This window comes from Anoplophora glabripennis, unplaced genomic scaffold (genome assembly GCF_000390285.2).
Source record: "Anoplophora glabripennis isolate ALB-LARVAE unplaced genomic scaffold, Agla_2.0 scaffold166, whole genome shotgun sequence".
In the NCBI taxonomy this organism is placed as follows: Eukaryota; Metazoa; Arthropoda; class Insecta; order Coleoptera; family Cerambycidae; genus Anoplophora; species Anoplophora glabripennis.
In genome coordinates, this window is record NW_019416519.1 from 837,099 (window position 1) to 857,441 (window position 20,343).

The 20,343-nt window shown below is 32.4% G+C and overlaps 1 protein-coding gene across 1 annotated transcript in view; it reads left to right on the forward strand.

Moving 5' to 3' along the window:
* The first annotated feature begins 340 nt into the window (after positions 1 to 340).
* The window catches only part of LOC108907021 (sodium- and chloride-dependent transporter XTRP3), a 66,541-nt gene continuing 46,538 nt past the window's right edge, over positions 341 to 20,343 (forward strand). The window contains exon 1 of the mRNA XM_018710494.1: positions 341 to 614. Coding sequence (XP_018566010.1) covers positions 341 to 614 — 274 coding nt within the window. The remainder of the gene's footprint in view (positions 615 to 20,343) is intronic.

A 20,343-nucleotide genomic window follows, 5' to 3' on the forward strand; every position in this document is an offset into this window, starting at 1 on the left:
CTCTAAGCGAGCCTTGCTCTACGCCGACATGCAAACTATTCACTCCCGTATATCCCGACAATTCCTACTCTAGTCTTCTCCAAACCGCCGAACGAAACGTTGCCGCATATATCCACTGCGACGTTAGTCTCATAGAGGTCATTTTCCCACGAAAAGCACATGCTTAATATTGATTTCCATCTGATCTCTACCGAAAGCATTTCACGTCGCAGTGCCCACATTGGGGTTAGTTCCACGATATCCATGATGGGTTAAAGGACCCCCAGTGTACTAGTTACAGGAGTATAGAAAATTAAGCACTTTTTTGAACACTCTAACTATTTCTTGAAAAAGGTAAAAAATGTCTGGAAAGAATCCCGAAATGACGCGACAGGGTCATGAATTGGCCCCCTTGAACTCCAGGAACGGGCCTGATGGTACAGGAAAACCCGGTGTGACGATTGTGTTGCAGGGACCGAGGGGCTCTATCATTTCTAGGGGTAGCGGAACAACCCAGGAGCCGGACAGGGCGACCTGGTCGGGGAAAATGCAGTTCTTCTTGTCAATTATCGGATATTCCGTGGGGTTGGGAAATATTTGGAGGTTCCCTTACCTATGCCAACAGAATGGAGGGGGTGAGTATATATTTTTAAGATGATGGTTCGATAATGAACAATTAAAATTTCTTTCCATATTGATTGATTTTGGCACTAATTTTAGAATAAATAATTCATACAAAGGAATATATTTTCATTTTTAATTAACCTTTTGTGCAGGCACACAGAAAAATTATTTTAAATCAGGAATGTAATTACATATTTGAGTAGGTATACGAGGACGCTGTAATTGTTTTAATAAATAAAATTTATTATTTTTTTCCTTACAAAAAAAGTTTATTTAATTCAAGACTAAGATAAGCTCATATGTTATAGGTTGATTTAAAATTCTGAAATTAGAGACATCAATGTCTTATTTGAAAAATATTGAATTCTTTTTTCTGTTATATCTCATGAATCTATAGATTATTTGAATTAAATTTGGTATAACTTATAACTGAATAGAGGTTTTCAATTGCTTTTCAAAATCCACCAAAAACGAAATTTTGGTCAATTTATCAGTGATTGGAAAATAATTATGAATAACATTCGTAAGTTCAACAAGTTGACCACCTTGTTTTCCTGACTTAAATCCAATAAATTACTTTTTCTGTAGAACTCGGGAGACTTTTGGTACTAGTACAAACTAAAAATGAATTACGACAAGAAATCAAGTTTACCCAGCTGTTTTATTGAATGTATTTCTTTTATATTAGAATAATAGAAGTTTGCATTCTATAGATTTCCAATTAAAATCATGTCGACAATTAACATATAAATCATTAACATATATATTGTCATTAATATTTTAGACTAAAAAGGCGAAAATACTTGCTAGCAGTGCAAATTAAGTTTAAGACGATAAATGATTTTTTTAGACATTTTTTACGTAGGTACTTAAAACGGGGCTCCAATACTCTGTCTGCTTACTATTAACTAAATTAATGAAAATAAAATTCTACTAGTTTCTTTATTTGTAAGTTGTACAAAATGAAATCCATTTATCTATTCCTGAGATGTAACACTTTTTTTAAAATTTTAATGCCTGAGACTACTATCGAAAACTAAGCTTCTAAGACAGAAGTTTTTAGAGTAAAACACATTTATTATTCAATCACCTTATACGCAAATAAATATATTTTTTAACAAAAAACTATTATCTTTGTAAAGAATTATGACATGAAAATCCACTAAACTGTGCCCTGCTGGTCTTGATCTTGTGATGCAGGTATTAAACAATCAATTCTAATCACAACTGATTCATCGGAAAATTTATAAGTTCGTTTATTATTTATAAATAAAATATAAGATACTTGACAATTTTATAGAGACTTTCACATCATATTTCACATTAGGAAAAGTTCGTACACATATGCACTGTGGAACAGCCAAATGGAATAAATTCAGTATCTCAATTATTGTCCATACTTATAAAAAGTCCCAAGACATGCCGATTTTGACGATTAACGTGGATACGAATATGATATACTTGTACAAAATGTAGGAAAAAATCAGTTTTGACCCATACCTGTATTTGAGCATTTTGACCCAAAAATTTTACTTATTTCCGAAATTTGCCGTGAAGTCATGAATTTTGACTACAGGATCATCGCGCATACAACTCTTTCGGAAATGGTATGTGGTTCTTTTGGGTTTGGACTTTTTTTTGTGTGTGGCTGTTTAATCCAGGAATGATGAAGCTTGCTTGTCGACTTGAAGTATGTGGTTTTCCTTCAAACTCAAGCAGTACATCTAAATCGGTACCATTACTATGAAGAATTTTCATAAATTGTTATATCTTCTCTTTAGTTGATAATGTTGAAAAAAACAATGAAACTGTTTTAGTTAGCGTGCAAGTACAAAACGCTGTAAGTTATCGTAGTATTTGTTTATTGTAGTGAATATCATCAAGCAGACCGTTAATGTTTGCAATAAATATAAAAGCGATAACATTTTTGAATGTTGAATTTAGGAATGAAATTTTTACGTTACAGGATTTGATTTCATATATCAAAATCTACGTGTCTGGGATTTTTTTATAAATATGTACAATATTTGAGGTACTGAATTTATTCCATTTGACTGTTCCACACTAAATTGTACTCCTCTCATCTTTTTTACTTTTAAACAAAAAAAATGGTATAGACCAAAGTTGTAATTCCTTGTGATTTCAAAACTGTACTTAGAAAAATAATTGAACTATTTATTTGGATATAGCGCTTCCTTAACATTACAGTAATTTAAGTTTGCTATCTATAGCAATATTATAAAAAGGAAAGATAACTACAAAGTTATGTCACTATAACTACTTTTTTGAAAGAAATGTTAACAAAAACCAGACAATGCCTAATAGACCACGTTATTTATGTCTTTGTATTAATCCTTATCCAAATAAATCTTTACTTCTATACTATACTCGTATACTAATATTATAAAGAGGAAAGATTTGTATTTTTGTATGTATGTATGTTTGTTACGAATAAACTCAAAAACTACTGGACGGATTTCGATAATTCTTTCACCATTAGAATGCTACATTATCCCTGAGTAACATAGGCTATATTTTTTACTAGAAAAAAATAGGGATGCCTACCAAAACTTCAGTAATGTAAACCAAAGTTTGAAAAAAATTGCCATAAAATGTCTTTCATCGCATGCGCTGCGGAAACTATGAATGATAGAACAAAAAAATGTCGTACAATATTAAAGAACATATCAATATCTATAAAAAACTTCGCGGTACCATATGTCCAACTATTATAGTTATGTCACTATAACTACTTTTTTGAAAGAAATGTTAACAAAAATCAGACAATGCCTAATAGACCATGTCTTTGTATTAATCCTTATCCAAATAAATCTATACTTCTATATCTATATCTATACTTCTATATCTATACTAATATTATAAAGAGGAAAGATTTGTATTTTTGTTTTATGTATGTTTGTTACGAATAAACTCAAAAACTACTGGACGGATTTCGATAATTCTTTCACCATTAGAATGCTACATTATCCCTGAGTAGCATAGGCTATATTTTTTATATCCTAAAATGTTTAAAATAAATGTCCACCCGTGCGAAGCCGGGACGGGCCGCTAGTCTCTAATAACACAGCGCCAAGTAGGCTGGGCCATGGATAAGACTAGTGACTAGTGTCATAGTATTTTGACCGGCTGATTGCTAATCTAAAGTCAAATTTCCCGTATTAGTTAGTGTTTTGACCCTAACATCAAGACGCTCCTCTAGAAAGCGGTTTTAGAGATTTCAAACTTACTTGAGTAGTCAGTGATTGGAAAAGTTTTGGAATTCATAACCATAACCTCATAACCCCGTAGTCCCATAACCCTGTAACATGTTATTGGTCGCAAAATTTCACAGTCGCTGATTGTACAGTCAAGGAAGTACTATTATGTTTTTTTAATGTAGATGCAGAAAAACACCAAACCTAGAAACAGAAAAAACCCAAGACAGCTTTGTAACACAAATCTCAGATGCCTCAGATAATGGGTCTACAGGGTCCGCTCCGGATTAAGGGATTATGGAGCTACAACAAGTCTACAAACTCAATTTCTCAGAGTTTCTTGGTTATACATGTTTGCATACCATGAGTTACGGGGTTACGGGGTTATTGTATGTATTATGAGGTTATGAAAGCCCGCCAACCCACTGTCATGTAGTTATACCCTGAGTAGTCTAGTACTATTCTCTTAATCTGAACAAATGTTAAGTTCTAGTTTACATTTTCAGCACCTCCTCTGTGCCCTATAAATAATTATAAATTATGTGTCAGTATCATACTGTTGGTAGACGAAGAAGCAACAAGGTGGTTAATTACACAGCCCCACAAAAAAAAGAAAAAGTATCGGATCTGGTATTCAGACCCATGTATTTCCATATATTTTTTTCCGCTGAATCCGAATCTGCCTTCAGATTTGGCCCAACGGGTCTGAGTTTTCGGGAAAATTCAAAAAAAAGATCAAAATTCACAAAAAACGTTATTTACGATCGACGAAAGTTATAAAAAGTCAAATTATTCTACCAGCTCACTAGACGTATGATTTTTCACTCGTTTAATTCCAATTTATCTCATAGAGTCAGACAAGCTGGTCCAATTTCATTCAAAAACAGAAAATAGATCAAACACTCCATTTTCATGGCATAATTCGTGTTGCAGAGTTCTGGATCCATTTTTTTTTCCACCCACCCATTTATGAATTCATACAACATACATCTTCTATCCAGTCGTCCATGCATGAATACGCATATTTACCCATCCACCTGTACCACCTATAAATCCCACCCATCTATCCATCTACTTTTTGTGCTGAGAGATGAGATAACAGCCTAGAAGATTGAGAATGCAATAAAACTTGTAGATTACTCAACTTTCTAAACAAAAGAAAACGATATCTACAAATTATTCTCATTTTTGTTGCTATAACGTGTTCTCTTTTCTTCAAAGGATCTATGCAAAGGGTTACGCTTTCGTTTAGTCCCTCTATTTTTCGTTTCCCTTTTTAACAGCCAACAAAAATGGGCCAACATGTTGTGATCCCATCTTCCTTGATATCGCTATTCTATAACTTTCGTATCCTGATGAGATCGTTCGCCTTGTTCTTCGCTGTAATCTCTGAGATTTTCAGGAAACCAATCCACATATGCATGAACGAAGTGCAACTTGTAGTCCATCAAACATCCCAGGTCTTGGAAGTCTTTTATCAATTTTAATACAATTTCTTCGTAATTAGGACTCTTGTTGTTTCCTAAAAGATTTTGTCGCAACAACTTTGAGATCAGTTCAAGCACTTTTCTCAACGCTACTCACTGTAGTGATGAATGTTGCATCCTTGAACAATGTCCGAATCTAAGGTCCATCGAATACACCTTCTTTCAATTTCGCCTCAGAAATATTCGGAAATTTTCGCCCCTTATATATATAGGGCGAAAACTTGTTGGTTGTTAAAAAGAGAAACGAAAAATAGAGGGACTAAACAAAAACGTAACCCTTTACATAGATCCTTTAAAGAAAAGAGAACACGTTATAGCAACAAAAATGAGAATGATTTGTAGATATCGTTTTCTTTTGTTTAGAAAGTAGAGTAATCTACAAATTTTATTGCATTCTCAATCTTCTAGGCTGTTATCTCATCTTTCAGCACAAAAAGTAGATGGATAGATGGGTGGATGGGTGGGTTTTATAGGTGGTACAGGTGGATGGATAAATATGCATATTAATGCATGAACGACTGGATAGAAAGATGTATGAATTCATAAATGGGTGGGTGGATAAAAAGATGCATCCATAACTCTGCAACACGAATTATGCTACGAAAATGGCGTTTTTAAGCATTTTGATCAATTTTCTGTTTTTCAATGAAATTGGACCAGTTTGTCTGACTCTATGATGATAAATTTTAATTAAACGAGTGAAAAATCATACGTCTAGTGAGCTGGTAGAATAATTTGCTTTGATCGTAAATGACGTTTTTTTTATGAATTTTGACTTGTTTTTTGAATTTTCCTGAAAACTCAGACCCATTGGGCTAAATCTGAAGGCAGATTCGGATTCAGCGGAAAAAAATACATGGAAATACATGGGTCTGAACACCACATCCGATACTTTTTGTTTTTTGTGGGGCTGTGTTATCGAATCATAACACTGACTTTGGTTGTTCTATTATAAAGTCGATAAGAAAAGACATCTGCTTTGTTAATTTCAAAAACTACAGAAAATCTAACCAAAATTAGATGATTGCATATATTTATTTCACATACTTATAACAATTATTATAATGAAGTAAATATTGTTCCTAAGTTATAAAGACAATTGTTTTTAACTAGTAAAGAAGGTTTTATTTTTCAGTTTTTCTGACGTTTTTCTGCTTACTTTATAACATAGTATATTAGTTTATTAAATTATAGAAAGTGACCAGTTGAGAAATACATACACATATTTCTTCTCAAAAAACTCTTGGCATCGATATAGCTGTTACCTACTCAATAACAAATCAAGAAAACAATGAAAAGCTTTTTCTGAATAGATCCATAACAAACATAGTCTTCACTTATTCTGATAGATGATTGTGATATGACGTCCCAAATTGAAAAAGCACACCGCTATTTCCAACCTGCTCAACGTCCTTTCACAAATACAACGTCGCATTATAATAGCAAGTTACTCGAAAACGTTAACAGGAAACTGAGCATTTGATCGATAAAACCACACGCATTTCATGAAATGTTTGACTATTCTAAAAGACATGTAATTTGTCATGACTATTTAGTTTATTTTTCATTCACATTGAAAATAGAAGTCACGGTTTTAAATTATAGGAAAGAAGAACAAAATATTTCAAAACACTGAATATCTACTTATTTCTGATTATATATTTCTAATTTTCTAAACTCTAACTAGACATCTCTCTAGCTGACTTTAAACATTGATAAATAGCTGTTTTACATTGACAATTTATTGATCAAATAATTCATGAAGTCGCTTCATCAAGAAATTGGAGAAGTGTAATGCACCAAATCTGCTGTCAAATAACTTCATGAATTTATTCATAAAGTTCTTGGTGAATTAGAGCATGTTCTAATTTCCGTCAATTTCTTCGTGAAATTCAAAAGTACCAATCCAACAGATTTCCAGCCTCAGATCAGTAATGAGATTATGTTATTGGAATATGTAAATAATTGTGGGGCATCGTACTAGTTTTGCATTGTTTTTACTGATTTGTTACTTACAAAAACTAGTATTCATATAATATGTGTCAGAACGGTAGGTTGTATCACTACAATTATGAGTGGAAAAGTGACATTTTTGAAATTTATTTGCTTCTTTGATTCATTGGTAGAACTGATACATACGTCAAAAACCTTGACAAAGTCTGTAGCAGTGTAAAACCACACTGTTTACCAATAAATTCATGAATTAATACATGAAGAACTTCGTCAATTTATTCATGAATAAATTTTCAGTGTAAAACATCTATAAGAAGAAATCTAAATGAAATTAAATATTTTAAGCGAAATTTAGAACATTTTCTTTTGCGCCTTACAGGATGGTCCTAAATTGTTTTCCCATATTTTCAGGGTGGACAGTAAACACATAAAAAAATAGGGAAATCTTTTTATATACCTAACCTTTTTCTAAAATAGATAATAATATGGGAACTATACTTACCCTTTTAGAAAGGGATAGTAGATTTCATATTTTTTGTGATCTTTTAAAGATATCTTATTAATATTTTAAATTTAGGGCAGTTTTATTAAAATCCCACGTCTTGCGAAACGGTTAGTTTTTGACTTTTTTAATTTAACCCCATTTTTTAAATTTTGGAAAAATATTGATATCTAGATTATTAGAAAAAAGGTCTACTCTTGTTTAATTTTTAATATCGAATCGTTTTGGATAAATTGAAATGTACATAAGTATATTTGTAAAAGTCGTATGTGGTTTGAAATATTTCGAACATGATCCATAAAACATGTATTTTACTATTATTGAAATTTGACAAGTTAATCTATTTTTATTTTCAAATATTTCAGCGGAGTTTCATGAGAAATTTTGAAAGTGGAAACTAATTTTCTTCTGCAAATTTAAACATTTTTCAAACGATAATACACTAAATCACTTGTTTTATAGAAATTGTTCGAAACGTATGACGTTTCAAGGTTCATGGAATCGATGTTATAATATTTTGCAAAGGCACTCTCTTGTGTAAACTTGAACCAAAAGGACTTTTTATTAATTAAAGATATTGCAATTAGCGATATTTTTATACGGATCTACAATAATTATGCCAAATGAGAAATCATAACATTAAATATGATAGCGAGATTATGTTTGAATGCGCTCTCCAAAGCCGGCCGCGATTCTTGGGAAACTTATTTAATGTATTTGTTTGTAAAGCCGCACTTGGTTGGGCTGTACCACTATCTGTGGTTACTCTTACATTATTTTGCATGCATGCTTTTTTTTGTTTATTTGGCTATTTTACCACCTTCGAACAAATTAAAAATGAATCAAATTAAATTTTGTGCCAAAACGATCAGTTAAAAGTTATTTTTTTAAGTAATTTTTTATAAAGAGTACCTTTTTTAAATTAAAAATAGTTATTAAAGTAATAACAGTTTTCCTCTAAAACTATTACTTACATAAAAACGTCATATCTGCCATCGTCCTTTAAAAGGATATAACTCCTTTATTATCTATTTTCGGAAAAAATGTTGTAAAAAAATGTACCCTTATTTCTTATATACTAACCATCACAAAAATTTAGGTGAAATTTAAGACGATCGATATGATATAGTAGGTATATTTATATATTAATATTTATTTACCTGTGTAGATGTTATAAATATCTTGACAATTTTATTTCTCCACCATTAAATATTATAATACTCTAACGAGGTTTTGCAGACCTTATATAACAGTAGATAATTTTTCACAGATGAAGTAAGTATTTAAGTGTTTTGAAGTTATTTGTTCCGGTTATCACCGTGGTTATCACCATTTCTTCTTCACGTTTCGTTACTCATACTGCCGACTTCATCAAAATAACTTTACACTTGAAAAAAATTAATGAAATTTCCAAGGACATTGAAATAAAGGGGACTATGCATGTCACAGTCTATCTCATATGTTGGGTGAAGCTAGACAAGGGGAAAGCAGAGGGCTTTATTTTCATCCAATTGATGCGCGCGATTACATCTCCAATGTCGTACATTTTGGATGGGTCCAAATAAAATATTTTATAGTCCTAAGTCAATATATATAGCTACTCAGTATTTTAATAATAAATATATATAATATTTCTATAACTTCTTGGAATCCCAATAACTGTAACCATTTCTTTCTTGTTGCACCATCTCCAAGCATCCTAAAAACGTTCACATTTCACTTTTAGAATACTGAGGCAAATTTTCAGTGAGACATAAAAATATATTCCCAAAGGAGAACATCAAATGGTTGAATGAATGCAACTTTCAGTTGATTGCATCTTCGGTATTTTTATGTATAAGTGAACCAAAATCATATTTTTGCTGTTGTATTTATTCAGTTTTTATTAAAAGGTTTTTGTCGTAGAGGAAAATGAAAATGATGAATGATTAAAATTTGTAATGTTGGGTATAAGGGATAAAATTGAAATACCTTTAAATATATAAAATATAAATAATGTCTGTAACTTATTTGTGGTGCAGCATTTTCCTTTGATTTTAATGGCCAAACGTGGTTCATATTATTGTTTTCTTACTATTTCAGCAAAAATTTAAAAAAATACCAAGTCAGTTTTATAAAATTTTACCGTTATTCAAATAAAAGTTACCCACACGCACGACAATGGCCACAGTTGCATATACATTCGAAAGTCACCTTCAAGCACTCTTACCTGTGGAAGGATAGCTGATGTGGATGTTTATAATCCAATTTCTTACAAATTCTGCACTGTCTAATTCACACCTTAAAAGTTTATCCAAAATACATGTATAAACACTAATCACGTTTCACTTACTAAAATCACAACTATTTTCTAACGAGAGACACCATATTCTGCCAACCACGGCAGAACGAACGAGGAACACGCTACAAATTATTGCGTAGTTGCCAAGTCTTCAAACATGGCAAATATGAAAAATGAAAAATAGTTTAATATGTACAGAATTTAACAATATTGTATGCATAACTTAATAATACTATCCTATAATAATAATTTTCACAATTGTGATGAAAATTGTGATAAAAATATTAAGTACATTTCCAGTATAATTATACAGCTGACAACAATGATACAATTAGACTGTGAATAGACCAGGCTTCATCTAGAAATGTAAATAAATAAGTCCCCTTTATTTGAATGTTCTTGGAAATTTCACACACATCGCACACATTAATGAATCAATTTCCGCCCGCATCGAAATGAGTGAAATTTTCGCTCTGTTAGTATAAGTACAATTGCAAGTTTTACTCAAATTTGAATTTCTGTTATTCCCCATACGAGCATATAAGAATTATTAATAGATATGTTTTCTTTAATATGATGCAGTGTCACATCTTGTAAAAAAAAGTTGCGATTAGATAGAATGCTCTACGACAGATGATCGAGTGAAGATTTATCACTAGGACAGAGAGTGTGTAGCTGAGACTGTGCGCATTTACGTGGAATTTTCGGTAGAATTAACGCCCCGAATTAAGCAACTATGAAAAGACTAGTTACCAAATTTGAGCAAACAGGTTCGGTTACAGACAATAAAAAAACAGGCTGCCCTCGTATTGCTACGATTAATGGTAGTGTGGAAGAAATTCTCGTAACCTCAGAGCGCCATCGGTCACTGCAATTAAACATTTCAAAAAGCACAATGCAGCGGATTTTAACAAAACATCTGCATCTGCATCCGCTCAAGATTCAGCTAACCCAGAACTGAAACCAGACGACCATTTAATGCGCCGAACATTAGTTGATTGGATGTTGGAGAATCAACAAGTGGACGGCGATTTTGCTAAGAAAATCGTCTTTAGTGACGAGACGTATTTCCATCTTAACATCTGAGTAAGTAGGTATGTGAACAAGCAAAACTGTCGAATTTGGGGCTGAGACAATCCTCGGATCATTCAAGAACACCCATTGTATACCCAAAGAGTGACAGTGTGGTGTGGATTTTACGCTAGTGAGATGATGGTCCGTTCTTTTTTTAAAATGAGTAACTGTCAATGGAGAACGCTATCGAGAGTTGCTATTGAACTTTTTGTGGCCTCATTTGGATGACAGATGTAGATCTCATGTGGTTCCAGCGGATTGATGCCATCTGTCATACGGCACGTGAAACTATCCACTTGTTACGGCAAAAATTTAATGGACGATTCATCTCACGTAACAGTGAAGTGACTTGGCCACCAAGATCATGCGATCTTATGCCATGCGACTTTTCCCTGTGGGGATTCGTAAAGTCCAAAGTTTATTCTGCTCAAATGAATACTATTCCTGAATTAAAGACAGAAATTCGGAGAGTTATCAATGAAGTTCAGCCGCAGGTATGCGAAAGCGTGGTATAAAATTTTCTTAAAAGAAGTCAAGTATCCCAAATGAATCGTTGAGGACATCTGTCCGAGATCCTCTTTCATATTTAATGGCAATGTCTACCCTTTAAAAACATGTATAAACTTTGACAACTTTTTAATTAATTTTCCTCATGAAATTCTACGTTTTTTTTTTAGAACGCCTTTTACTTACCTATTTCATTTTTTGTCAATTCATTTGACACGTAATTAAATGAATTTGTATTCAGCAGTCCAGTAGTATCCATTTCTTATTTTTGTAGAATTTCAAAAGATATACCTTAATAAGGATTCGAAATAAAAAAAAAAATTGTTATTGAACAAAACTAGTGGACTTGATACAACATGTAGTAAATTCAAAAAGAATTTACCTTACACAAAACAGAAACTGGTCAAACGAATAGATCATATTATTGTAGTGAGTAGGATCCTGTAGGCAACTAACAATACATAAAGTCGAACTTTTTTATATCCTTTTGGTACCAATTCTTCAAGTCATCAAATATTTTTTCTTACTCCAAGCTTGGCCATTTTCATGATTACTGGTGCTGGCATCCCTAGAGGTCTTTTGGATGTGCAGTTATATCTAGTGTGTATTAATTTGTTAAATTCTTGGTTCCTGAAACTTATAATATTTCTTTCTTTTATCAATAAATTTATTTATTCAATAAACTGCAGGAACCAAGTATAGTATTTTTGTACTTGAGGAACCAGCCCTGCCTCTGTATCGGTTCGTACATTATTTACTTAGAATATAGTAATTCATTTAGTTCTTAATTCTTTGTTGTTATATTCTTCCAATTTTGAACTTGTGTAAACAACAATGGAATGAGGATTGGTTGGAGATGATAAACAATGTCAAAAAATCTCCTAACTGAGAGATTTGCCAACTTTCAGTCATATTTAGGTAGTAAATAGGTTTTTTTAGAGGATCTTTATAACCATTCTTACATTGGATATAATTAATCAGTTGTAATTGAAGATAAACGAGTAAGCGAAAATATATTCAACAATTTAACTCAGTGGATTCACTCCGGTACTTTTAATGTATTCACTCACTCCAGTTAGCTACGAGTATAGTGTAGTAGCGACATATCAAATAAATAGTATTAATAAACCAAACCTAGAAGAAGTAATCTGAGTAATAAGAAAAAAATTATGGTAATTATGGTTCTTGTATGGATATATTGCAGCATTGTTTAGTATCCAATTAGGATTCACCGCAATATAAACATAAATATAAATAAAAAAAATGTATGTCTTCTTCCATTATATCCCCTTTATATTTCCTGTAAATACAGTCGTCATACAGTAACCAAAAATGCTTCTTTTGCAGATGTTAAAACTGAATTTCGAGTAAAAATAGAAATTCAATTGTTTTTAAATCAAGAATCTGCATTTGGTGTATGGCCACTGTCTTTTTTGCCGCTCTATTCATTTTACTTCAGTATAAGAAGCCAGCACATTTTACTTGGAAATTATTTCGTATCTGGAGACGATTTACTCTCACATATGAAGCCTTCTCTTGAGACTGTTTTTTTTTAATCTTGACATCATTTATCATCAGATTAGCCTCCAGGCGTTGAACAATAAAAAATGTAGAAAAACCACGCATAAACTTTCTAAAATCAATAGTCGGCGAAACAGTAAGAAATATATAAGGTTCATACCAAATTATAAAAAAAATTGCGAAAAGATAAATAGATCAGATTTGGGTGTTTACAAGTACAGCTTAACAATTTTGGTGTTGTTTTTTAAGTCGAAGTTGTATAAAAATTTGATACATAATATAGTTCGCCTATTTCTAGTGGCAATACAGCATATTTCTTTAAAAGTATCGGATGTTCTATACCTTGAGGGCGACAAGTAGTCAGTATTAATAATAATTAATTTGATACTGGTAAATCAGGTAGCATATTAACTAGCCTGTTCTAGTTTGGATCATACAAATGAATAAAATAATGATCTACAAGTTTCCAAATTCTTAAAATTTTTGTAGTATCATAAGCCTAGTTGCTTAAGTGCCACCGACGACACTACATATTTAAACATAATTTAGGTTCCAGAAAAAAATTTTTCGAAAATTTAATTTCAGACCATTAAGAAATTAATGGTTTAAGATCATTGACAAAAGTAACTTTGGAGATGTAATGCTAATTGAAAGGTTATTTATGAATATAAGAAATAAAATTGGACCCAAATTTGGGCCTTGCGATACCCCAAAATTGGTATTATATTACATAGATTTTGTACTTTTAATACATTGCCTAATGTCTAATGGAACATACTACACTACTAAAATAATAAGCAAATCCATCTACCATTGATTGAGGATTGTTAATGTTAAATCGATGTGCGATGGTTTTTCGGATTGTTATGCCGTGGCCTGTGTATCTGGTCGCAGCCTTTCACTTCTTTAACCTCAGCTAGGAATCTTTGACCTGCCCTTGTTGTTCTCGGGCTAGGCTTTGTGAGGGCCGACCAGCTATTAGAACTTCTAAGTCAGCCCTGATGTTCCTTTCAGTTCTTTTTGTGTTATAAGGCCACTACGGAAAGACCCGCCCCTCAAGTAATGGTAATCCTCTGAGGCGTTACCTAGTAGTAACTGGTTGCTAGATGATTTACCGTTCTTCACTGTTGGCATCTTCAGAGGTGACTCTGCAATTCACCGCGCCCCCATTGATTAGAGAGATATCTTAATTAACTGATCAGGCGATTATACTGTACATATACTGATTTATTTTATAAAGCATAATCACAGTCTAATCGCTTGATTAGTTAATCAAGCCTTAATCTAGACTCAAAGGGGCCTAAAACTATAGTAAAAACTAACGTTATTAATTAACTTATACTTACTATAAAGGGGTAATTTATACAAATATTTTTGCCCCGAGGTATGGATGATGTGGATCCTATCTGACAAAAGGTATTTCATCCCTCACAACTGTACATAAAATATTACTAATAATACCGGGTGTCCCGGAAATAGTGGTCAATCTCTCGGATATGGATAGATAATGAGAAAATAATGTCACAAGTTCATATAAAATTTTTTCCTCCGGGCTCACCCTGTAGAGTTATTAGCTCTTGAAGTTGAGAATTAAAAATGGTTTTTTTGCTGTAACTTTTGTATTTTTCAATAAATTTTGAAAATTTTTTGGCTGGATCTATAATTTTTGAAGCTGCTTTGGATGATAATATGAAATCCTCGATAATAATTATGGGGNTTGAAGCTGCTTTGGATGATAATATGAAATCCTCGATAATAATTATGGCTGCCCGGGGGCAAAGCAGCCCACACCAAAATTTCTAGAAAAAAAATTTTCCATCATTTTATACAAATTTATGGTATTTTACGTAAAAAAGGTATACTTGTTGGATATCCATAAAATAGATATTTTTTGAGATAAACCCGTTTAAAGAGGAAGCTACCATTTAATTTGAGACATTTTATTTAACAGAAACACAGATTTAATCGTGGTTGGCATTTACATATCAAAATAAAGGACAAATAATTTGCAAATTTAACAGAAGACTGTTGCACTCTCCATAACATTTCAGGATTTTGTTGTATTTCATTTGCACAATAAAAAATCCTTTCTTCTAATTCTTCTCTAGTGGTTACAGGTGTGGAATAAACAAGATTTTTCAAGTGCCCCCAAAAGAAAAAGTCAAGTGGGTTCATATATGGAGTTCGGGCAGGCCAATGAATAGGTCCACCGCGACCTATCCAGCGATTAGGATATACCTCGTTTAAATGGTCCCTTACTGCAGCACTAAAGTGAGGCGGCGCCCCATCGTGCATGAATATCAGTGCATTTCTGGTTTCAAGATCAACATCTTCTAACAGTTGTGGTAATTGATGCACAAGGAAATCTAGGTAACGTTGACCATTCAGTCTAGGGGGTAACACAAATGGACCCAATAAGTAAGGACCAATAATTCCACTCCAAACATTAACATAAAATTGTCTTTGGTGCCTAGTTTCAATAATAGCGTGTGGGTTCTCATCAGACCAATAATGTAAATTATGGGAGTTAATAACTCCATTCCTCCCAAAACTTGCTTCGTCAGTATACAGAATTAATCTCGTAAACATAGGATTTTGCTCATGTCTCTGAAGAAACCATTGAGAAAACTGTACTCTTGCACGAAAATCATCAGGATTAAGAGCATGCACTTTTTGGATATGGTAAGGGTGAAGAAGCTGTTCTCTAAGGATTCTTGCAACAGTGGTCTTTGGAACATTGGTAAAAGAAGATAATGACCTAATGCTAACTGTTGGATGAGCAGCAACTTCGTCCAGTATATTTTCCTCTACTTCAACTGTACGTGCTGTTCGCGGGGCACCCCTGTTTGCAGTAACAGGAGCAAACTGACCTAAAGACATTAAAATTTATTTAATATCCATTTTGTTTAATAATAGTAATCGTATTTTACCAGTTTCTCTTAATCTTTGATCAATACGTTCGAAAGTTTTGCGATCCGGAATCCTTCTATTAGGATAAGAATGCTGATAAAATCTTCTTGCTGCCGAAGCATTACAAAGAGCCCGCCCGTACATTAAATGCATATCAGCATATTCTTCATTGGAATACTCCATATTTTATAACAAATTATGAGTTATGAGATGAGTCTTAGATTTAAAACTACGTATTTGACAAGTTTAACAATTTAATTGCCTTTGGCATACTCTGACATGTCAAAGCCAACCACGATTAAATCTGTCTTTCAATCATAGACCTAGTAAACTAGTAGTAGTAGTTTATAAGGTCTATGGTTTCAATTAAATAAAATTTTGGTGGGGGGTGCTTTGCCCCCGGGCCCCCATAATTATTATCGAGGATTTCATATTATCATCCAAAGCAGCTTCAAAAATTATAGATACAGACAAAAAAATTCCAAAATTTATTGAAAAATACAAATGTTACAGCAAAAAAAAACATTTTTAATTCTCAACTTCAAGAGCTAATAACTCTACAGGGTGAGCCCGGAGGAAAAAAATGTATATGAACTTGTGACATTATTTTCTCATTTATCTATCCATATCCGAGAGATTGCCCACCATTTCCGGGACACCCTGTATACAATATAATATAATAATATATAATATAATATACCAAAATCTAGTACCTATTCTACCATAAGCATTTGGAACGTTATTAAAGTGTTGGAGGCAGAAAGTCAGCACGAATTTGTTTCCAATTTCAGATTTCCTGCCAGTGACATTGGAGGTAAAATTAATAATATATCCGCAGCGTCAACATTAAGATTATTTTCAATTTGATCAGCTATATTTATTGAACCGTTGATTACCTTTCGTGCATTTAATGAAATTAAATTTAAAACTATTAGTGCATTTAAAACTACCACGTGTACGTGATAAATTTATAGTATTGAGTTATTTTATTCTAAAAAGTGTATGTGTCTTAAGCTCCGTGGGAATCTCGATTTATACATGGCCTACAAGAATTAGTGGGACGTGGGAAATCCACAACGTGTCTCTTTTACCCATATTGCACGATTCGAGGTATGTTGCGTAACTCGGCTAAAAATGGAAAAATGTCATTTAATATTAGAAACACTTATTTTTAATTCAAGAGCAACTATTACAGTCAAATTACCAACGGCATATTTAACAGGCTGGTCACCTACATGATATTAAGTACATCATCTTATACAGCAAAAAAAATACAAAAACAATATACGTATCCCCTATAAAACAAATCAATTTAGAATAAATACATTTTTACAAACGAAGGTCTTTCTAGATACAGGGACGTTTGAAGCTGCTCAAATTATTGACGTTTCGCGGTTGTCATCACTCATCGCCTTGTTTTGAACACCTTCTTTAATCGATATTAATTTAATTAATAATGTAGCTGTTAGACAAAAACAAGTCTCGTTAATGAACTTATTAACATAATTGCCCTCCAACCCACTTTTACTCAAATTTGAAACCTTTACGTAGTAAGGTTGTTTACCATTTACCGTCGGCTCAATATAATAACATGCCAAATAAGAGACAAGACAGGAAAAAAACTTAAGCTATGCAACAACATATCAACAAGTTAAAGATAAATTGGCCATCGAAGCGGTGTAAAGTTTGTAATTGTTCTCTATTCTGTGATCTGAGAAAATTTTAATATTGGAGCCTCATAAATCATACTGAAATAAAAAGTATTGTACCAAATTTTCTTTAATTAGCACGATTAATACTCGACAGATTACAAATTTTGACAACTTTGACGTTTCACAGTAACCAATTCTAACTTAACCTTATATTTCTCAAAATTTCCATGGCTTTCTAAGAACAATATCGAACAATATCTGTATGCGCTAAGAACATAAAAGAAGTAAATAGAACATGTCGTCATTGATCTCGCAAATGGGCGTAAACGACAAAAATAAAATCGACGAAGATGAGAAAAGAGTGTTAAAGTACCTAGAACAAAATGGACGCCATATAAAACATTTAAACTTTTAATTAATACTGTCTTATTTAATAATTAGTTTTAGTCATCATAGGTAATTGTTGATTGGCAACATTATTTCTGGTAACTTTCCCAAAACGTAAAAAGCTTGATTCAATCTTCCTAAGTTTATTTTTTTGTCATTGCTGCTAAATGAGGATATCTTCTATTAAATGTGCGGCATGTCCTGTTCAGAACCTTGTTACATTCGCCATGAATAAAGAATAAGTTTAAAATATCACTATTCGAATAATTATTAACTTCATCCATTTTTAGGAACACAGAAACGTCAGCGAGTCTTTTTTGGAGCTTTGACAGGGCATAGCCTTTTGTATTCAACGTAACTATGAATTTCTTTTACATGAAACATGATTTTAAACAGAAAAGTGGTAAATCAGAAACAATCAGGAATAACTATGGCAACACTTGTATGTACTGACGCAGATTTTCAAAAAATGACTTATACACCTTTGAATTTCCTCGGGTTTGTCTAATAGACTTCAGGGCCCTGTATAAAACAGGCTAATTTTTAAAATATCTTAAGAAACTCCGTGACTTCTATTTTCATTGACCCAAAAATAAAGATTTCCGCGTGAACTGTTTCTGAAGCATACACTTTTGAAGCCAACAGTGCTACATGCATTTTTTTAATCGCATTATCTTGAAAACGGCTAATTTTAAATATGGAAAAGTTTATACAAAGTTACCCTAAAATTTTCAACAAAATCCTATCATGGTAATTCGTATTTTTCGAATGAACCAATTGCGTGAATAACCCTGTACATTCACTACATTTATACATAAATTAGTACTAAAATCTATCCATCAACATACCACAAAAAATTAGCTTGTTATGCCTTCTTCATATGGTTTTCCAAAAAACTGAAATAGTGATTTTGGTGCTTACACCCTGCATTATCAACGACGATATGTAGAAATAGCTTTCGCTACAGTATTCTTGACTGTGTAGGGTCGATATTTCGAATTTTTACTGCCTCAACAGTTTGTGAGAAAAAATATATTTACAATTCAGCAGAATTTGAACTTATTATATAATAAAATAATTTATAAAATAATAGAAATAGATAAAAAAACTTCTCTCTATACGAATAAACTTAATAAATCATATTTTATTAAAATATTTTGTAGATACTTTCTTAGTAGTATAAATAAATATCAGTTGATATTGAGCATAGAAGAAGCCAAACATAACTTTTTCTTACAGCAATATCTCTGAAAATACGTAAAAGGACCTAGTGTGTTCTATTAAATATTTTCAAAAACTGATTTTTTTATTTTTACGTTATCAAAAATCTAAAATTTTATTTAATTATATTTATTTTTTGTTGTCAGTTCCACAGTATAATTTTACAATTTAATTTAATTTAAGGAGAGTAATATTACAAAATAACTACAGTCAGTGGCGGCCCGTGGGTTTGAATACAGGGGGGGCGCATTCTGAAAAGAGGACGTACATCATAAGAGCTGCGGGGGGTGTGGGGGGCGGTAGCCCCTCGCTTAACGCCGCAGGCGAAAAATTTTAAGGAATTTGAAGGTCATTGTGTTTTGCAAGTACCCCGAAATGAATACTGTCAGTGTGTACAGTAGCTACTTACAATTAGATACAATGCGAGAAATAAAATTCCAACGTGTGGGGGCTGAAGTGGATAATCGATCAACAAACCCAGTTAGGATATAATTATGTAGATTACTGTAATAGTTCATTGTGTATAGTTTTTGAAGTTCCTTTAAAAACATGGGCATCACTAAGATGTTTATCTAAAATTTTTGCACTATAGTCTATCAGTTCTAAAAATACCCCTTTGTTTACCGAGTCACTTTTTTATTATGTCGACGAAGAGAAAGGTTACATGTACCACATAGTTTAGATATTTAAAATTTTTGAAAGAAGCAATCGATTTTTCTTAAGGGCCCCATATTCTTTAAATAGTGTTTTCCGCAAAGACAAATAATTTCAAACATTTAATAACTGAATAATCTAAAGCTTATCAAATAATAGGAATGTTATGTCATGCCACCTGAGTATTTTCAAAGACGCCGGCCGCAGTAAAACGAATAAACAGGTGCAAAAAACGATCAAACCATTAAGGTTTTAGGTACTGAAATCTACGAAAATACTATCTTATTTATATATAATTCCACATGTAAATATTCTTATAACATTTACTTGCTTAGTCCTACATATAAAATTGTTTACTTTTATTTATAAGTACGTG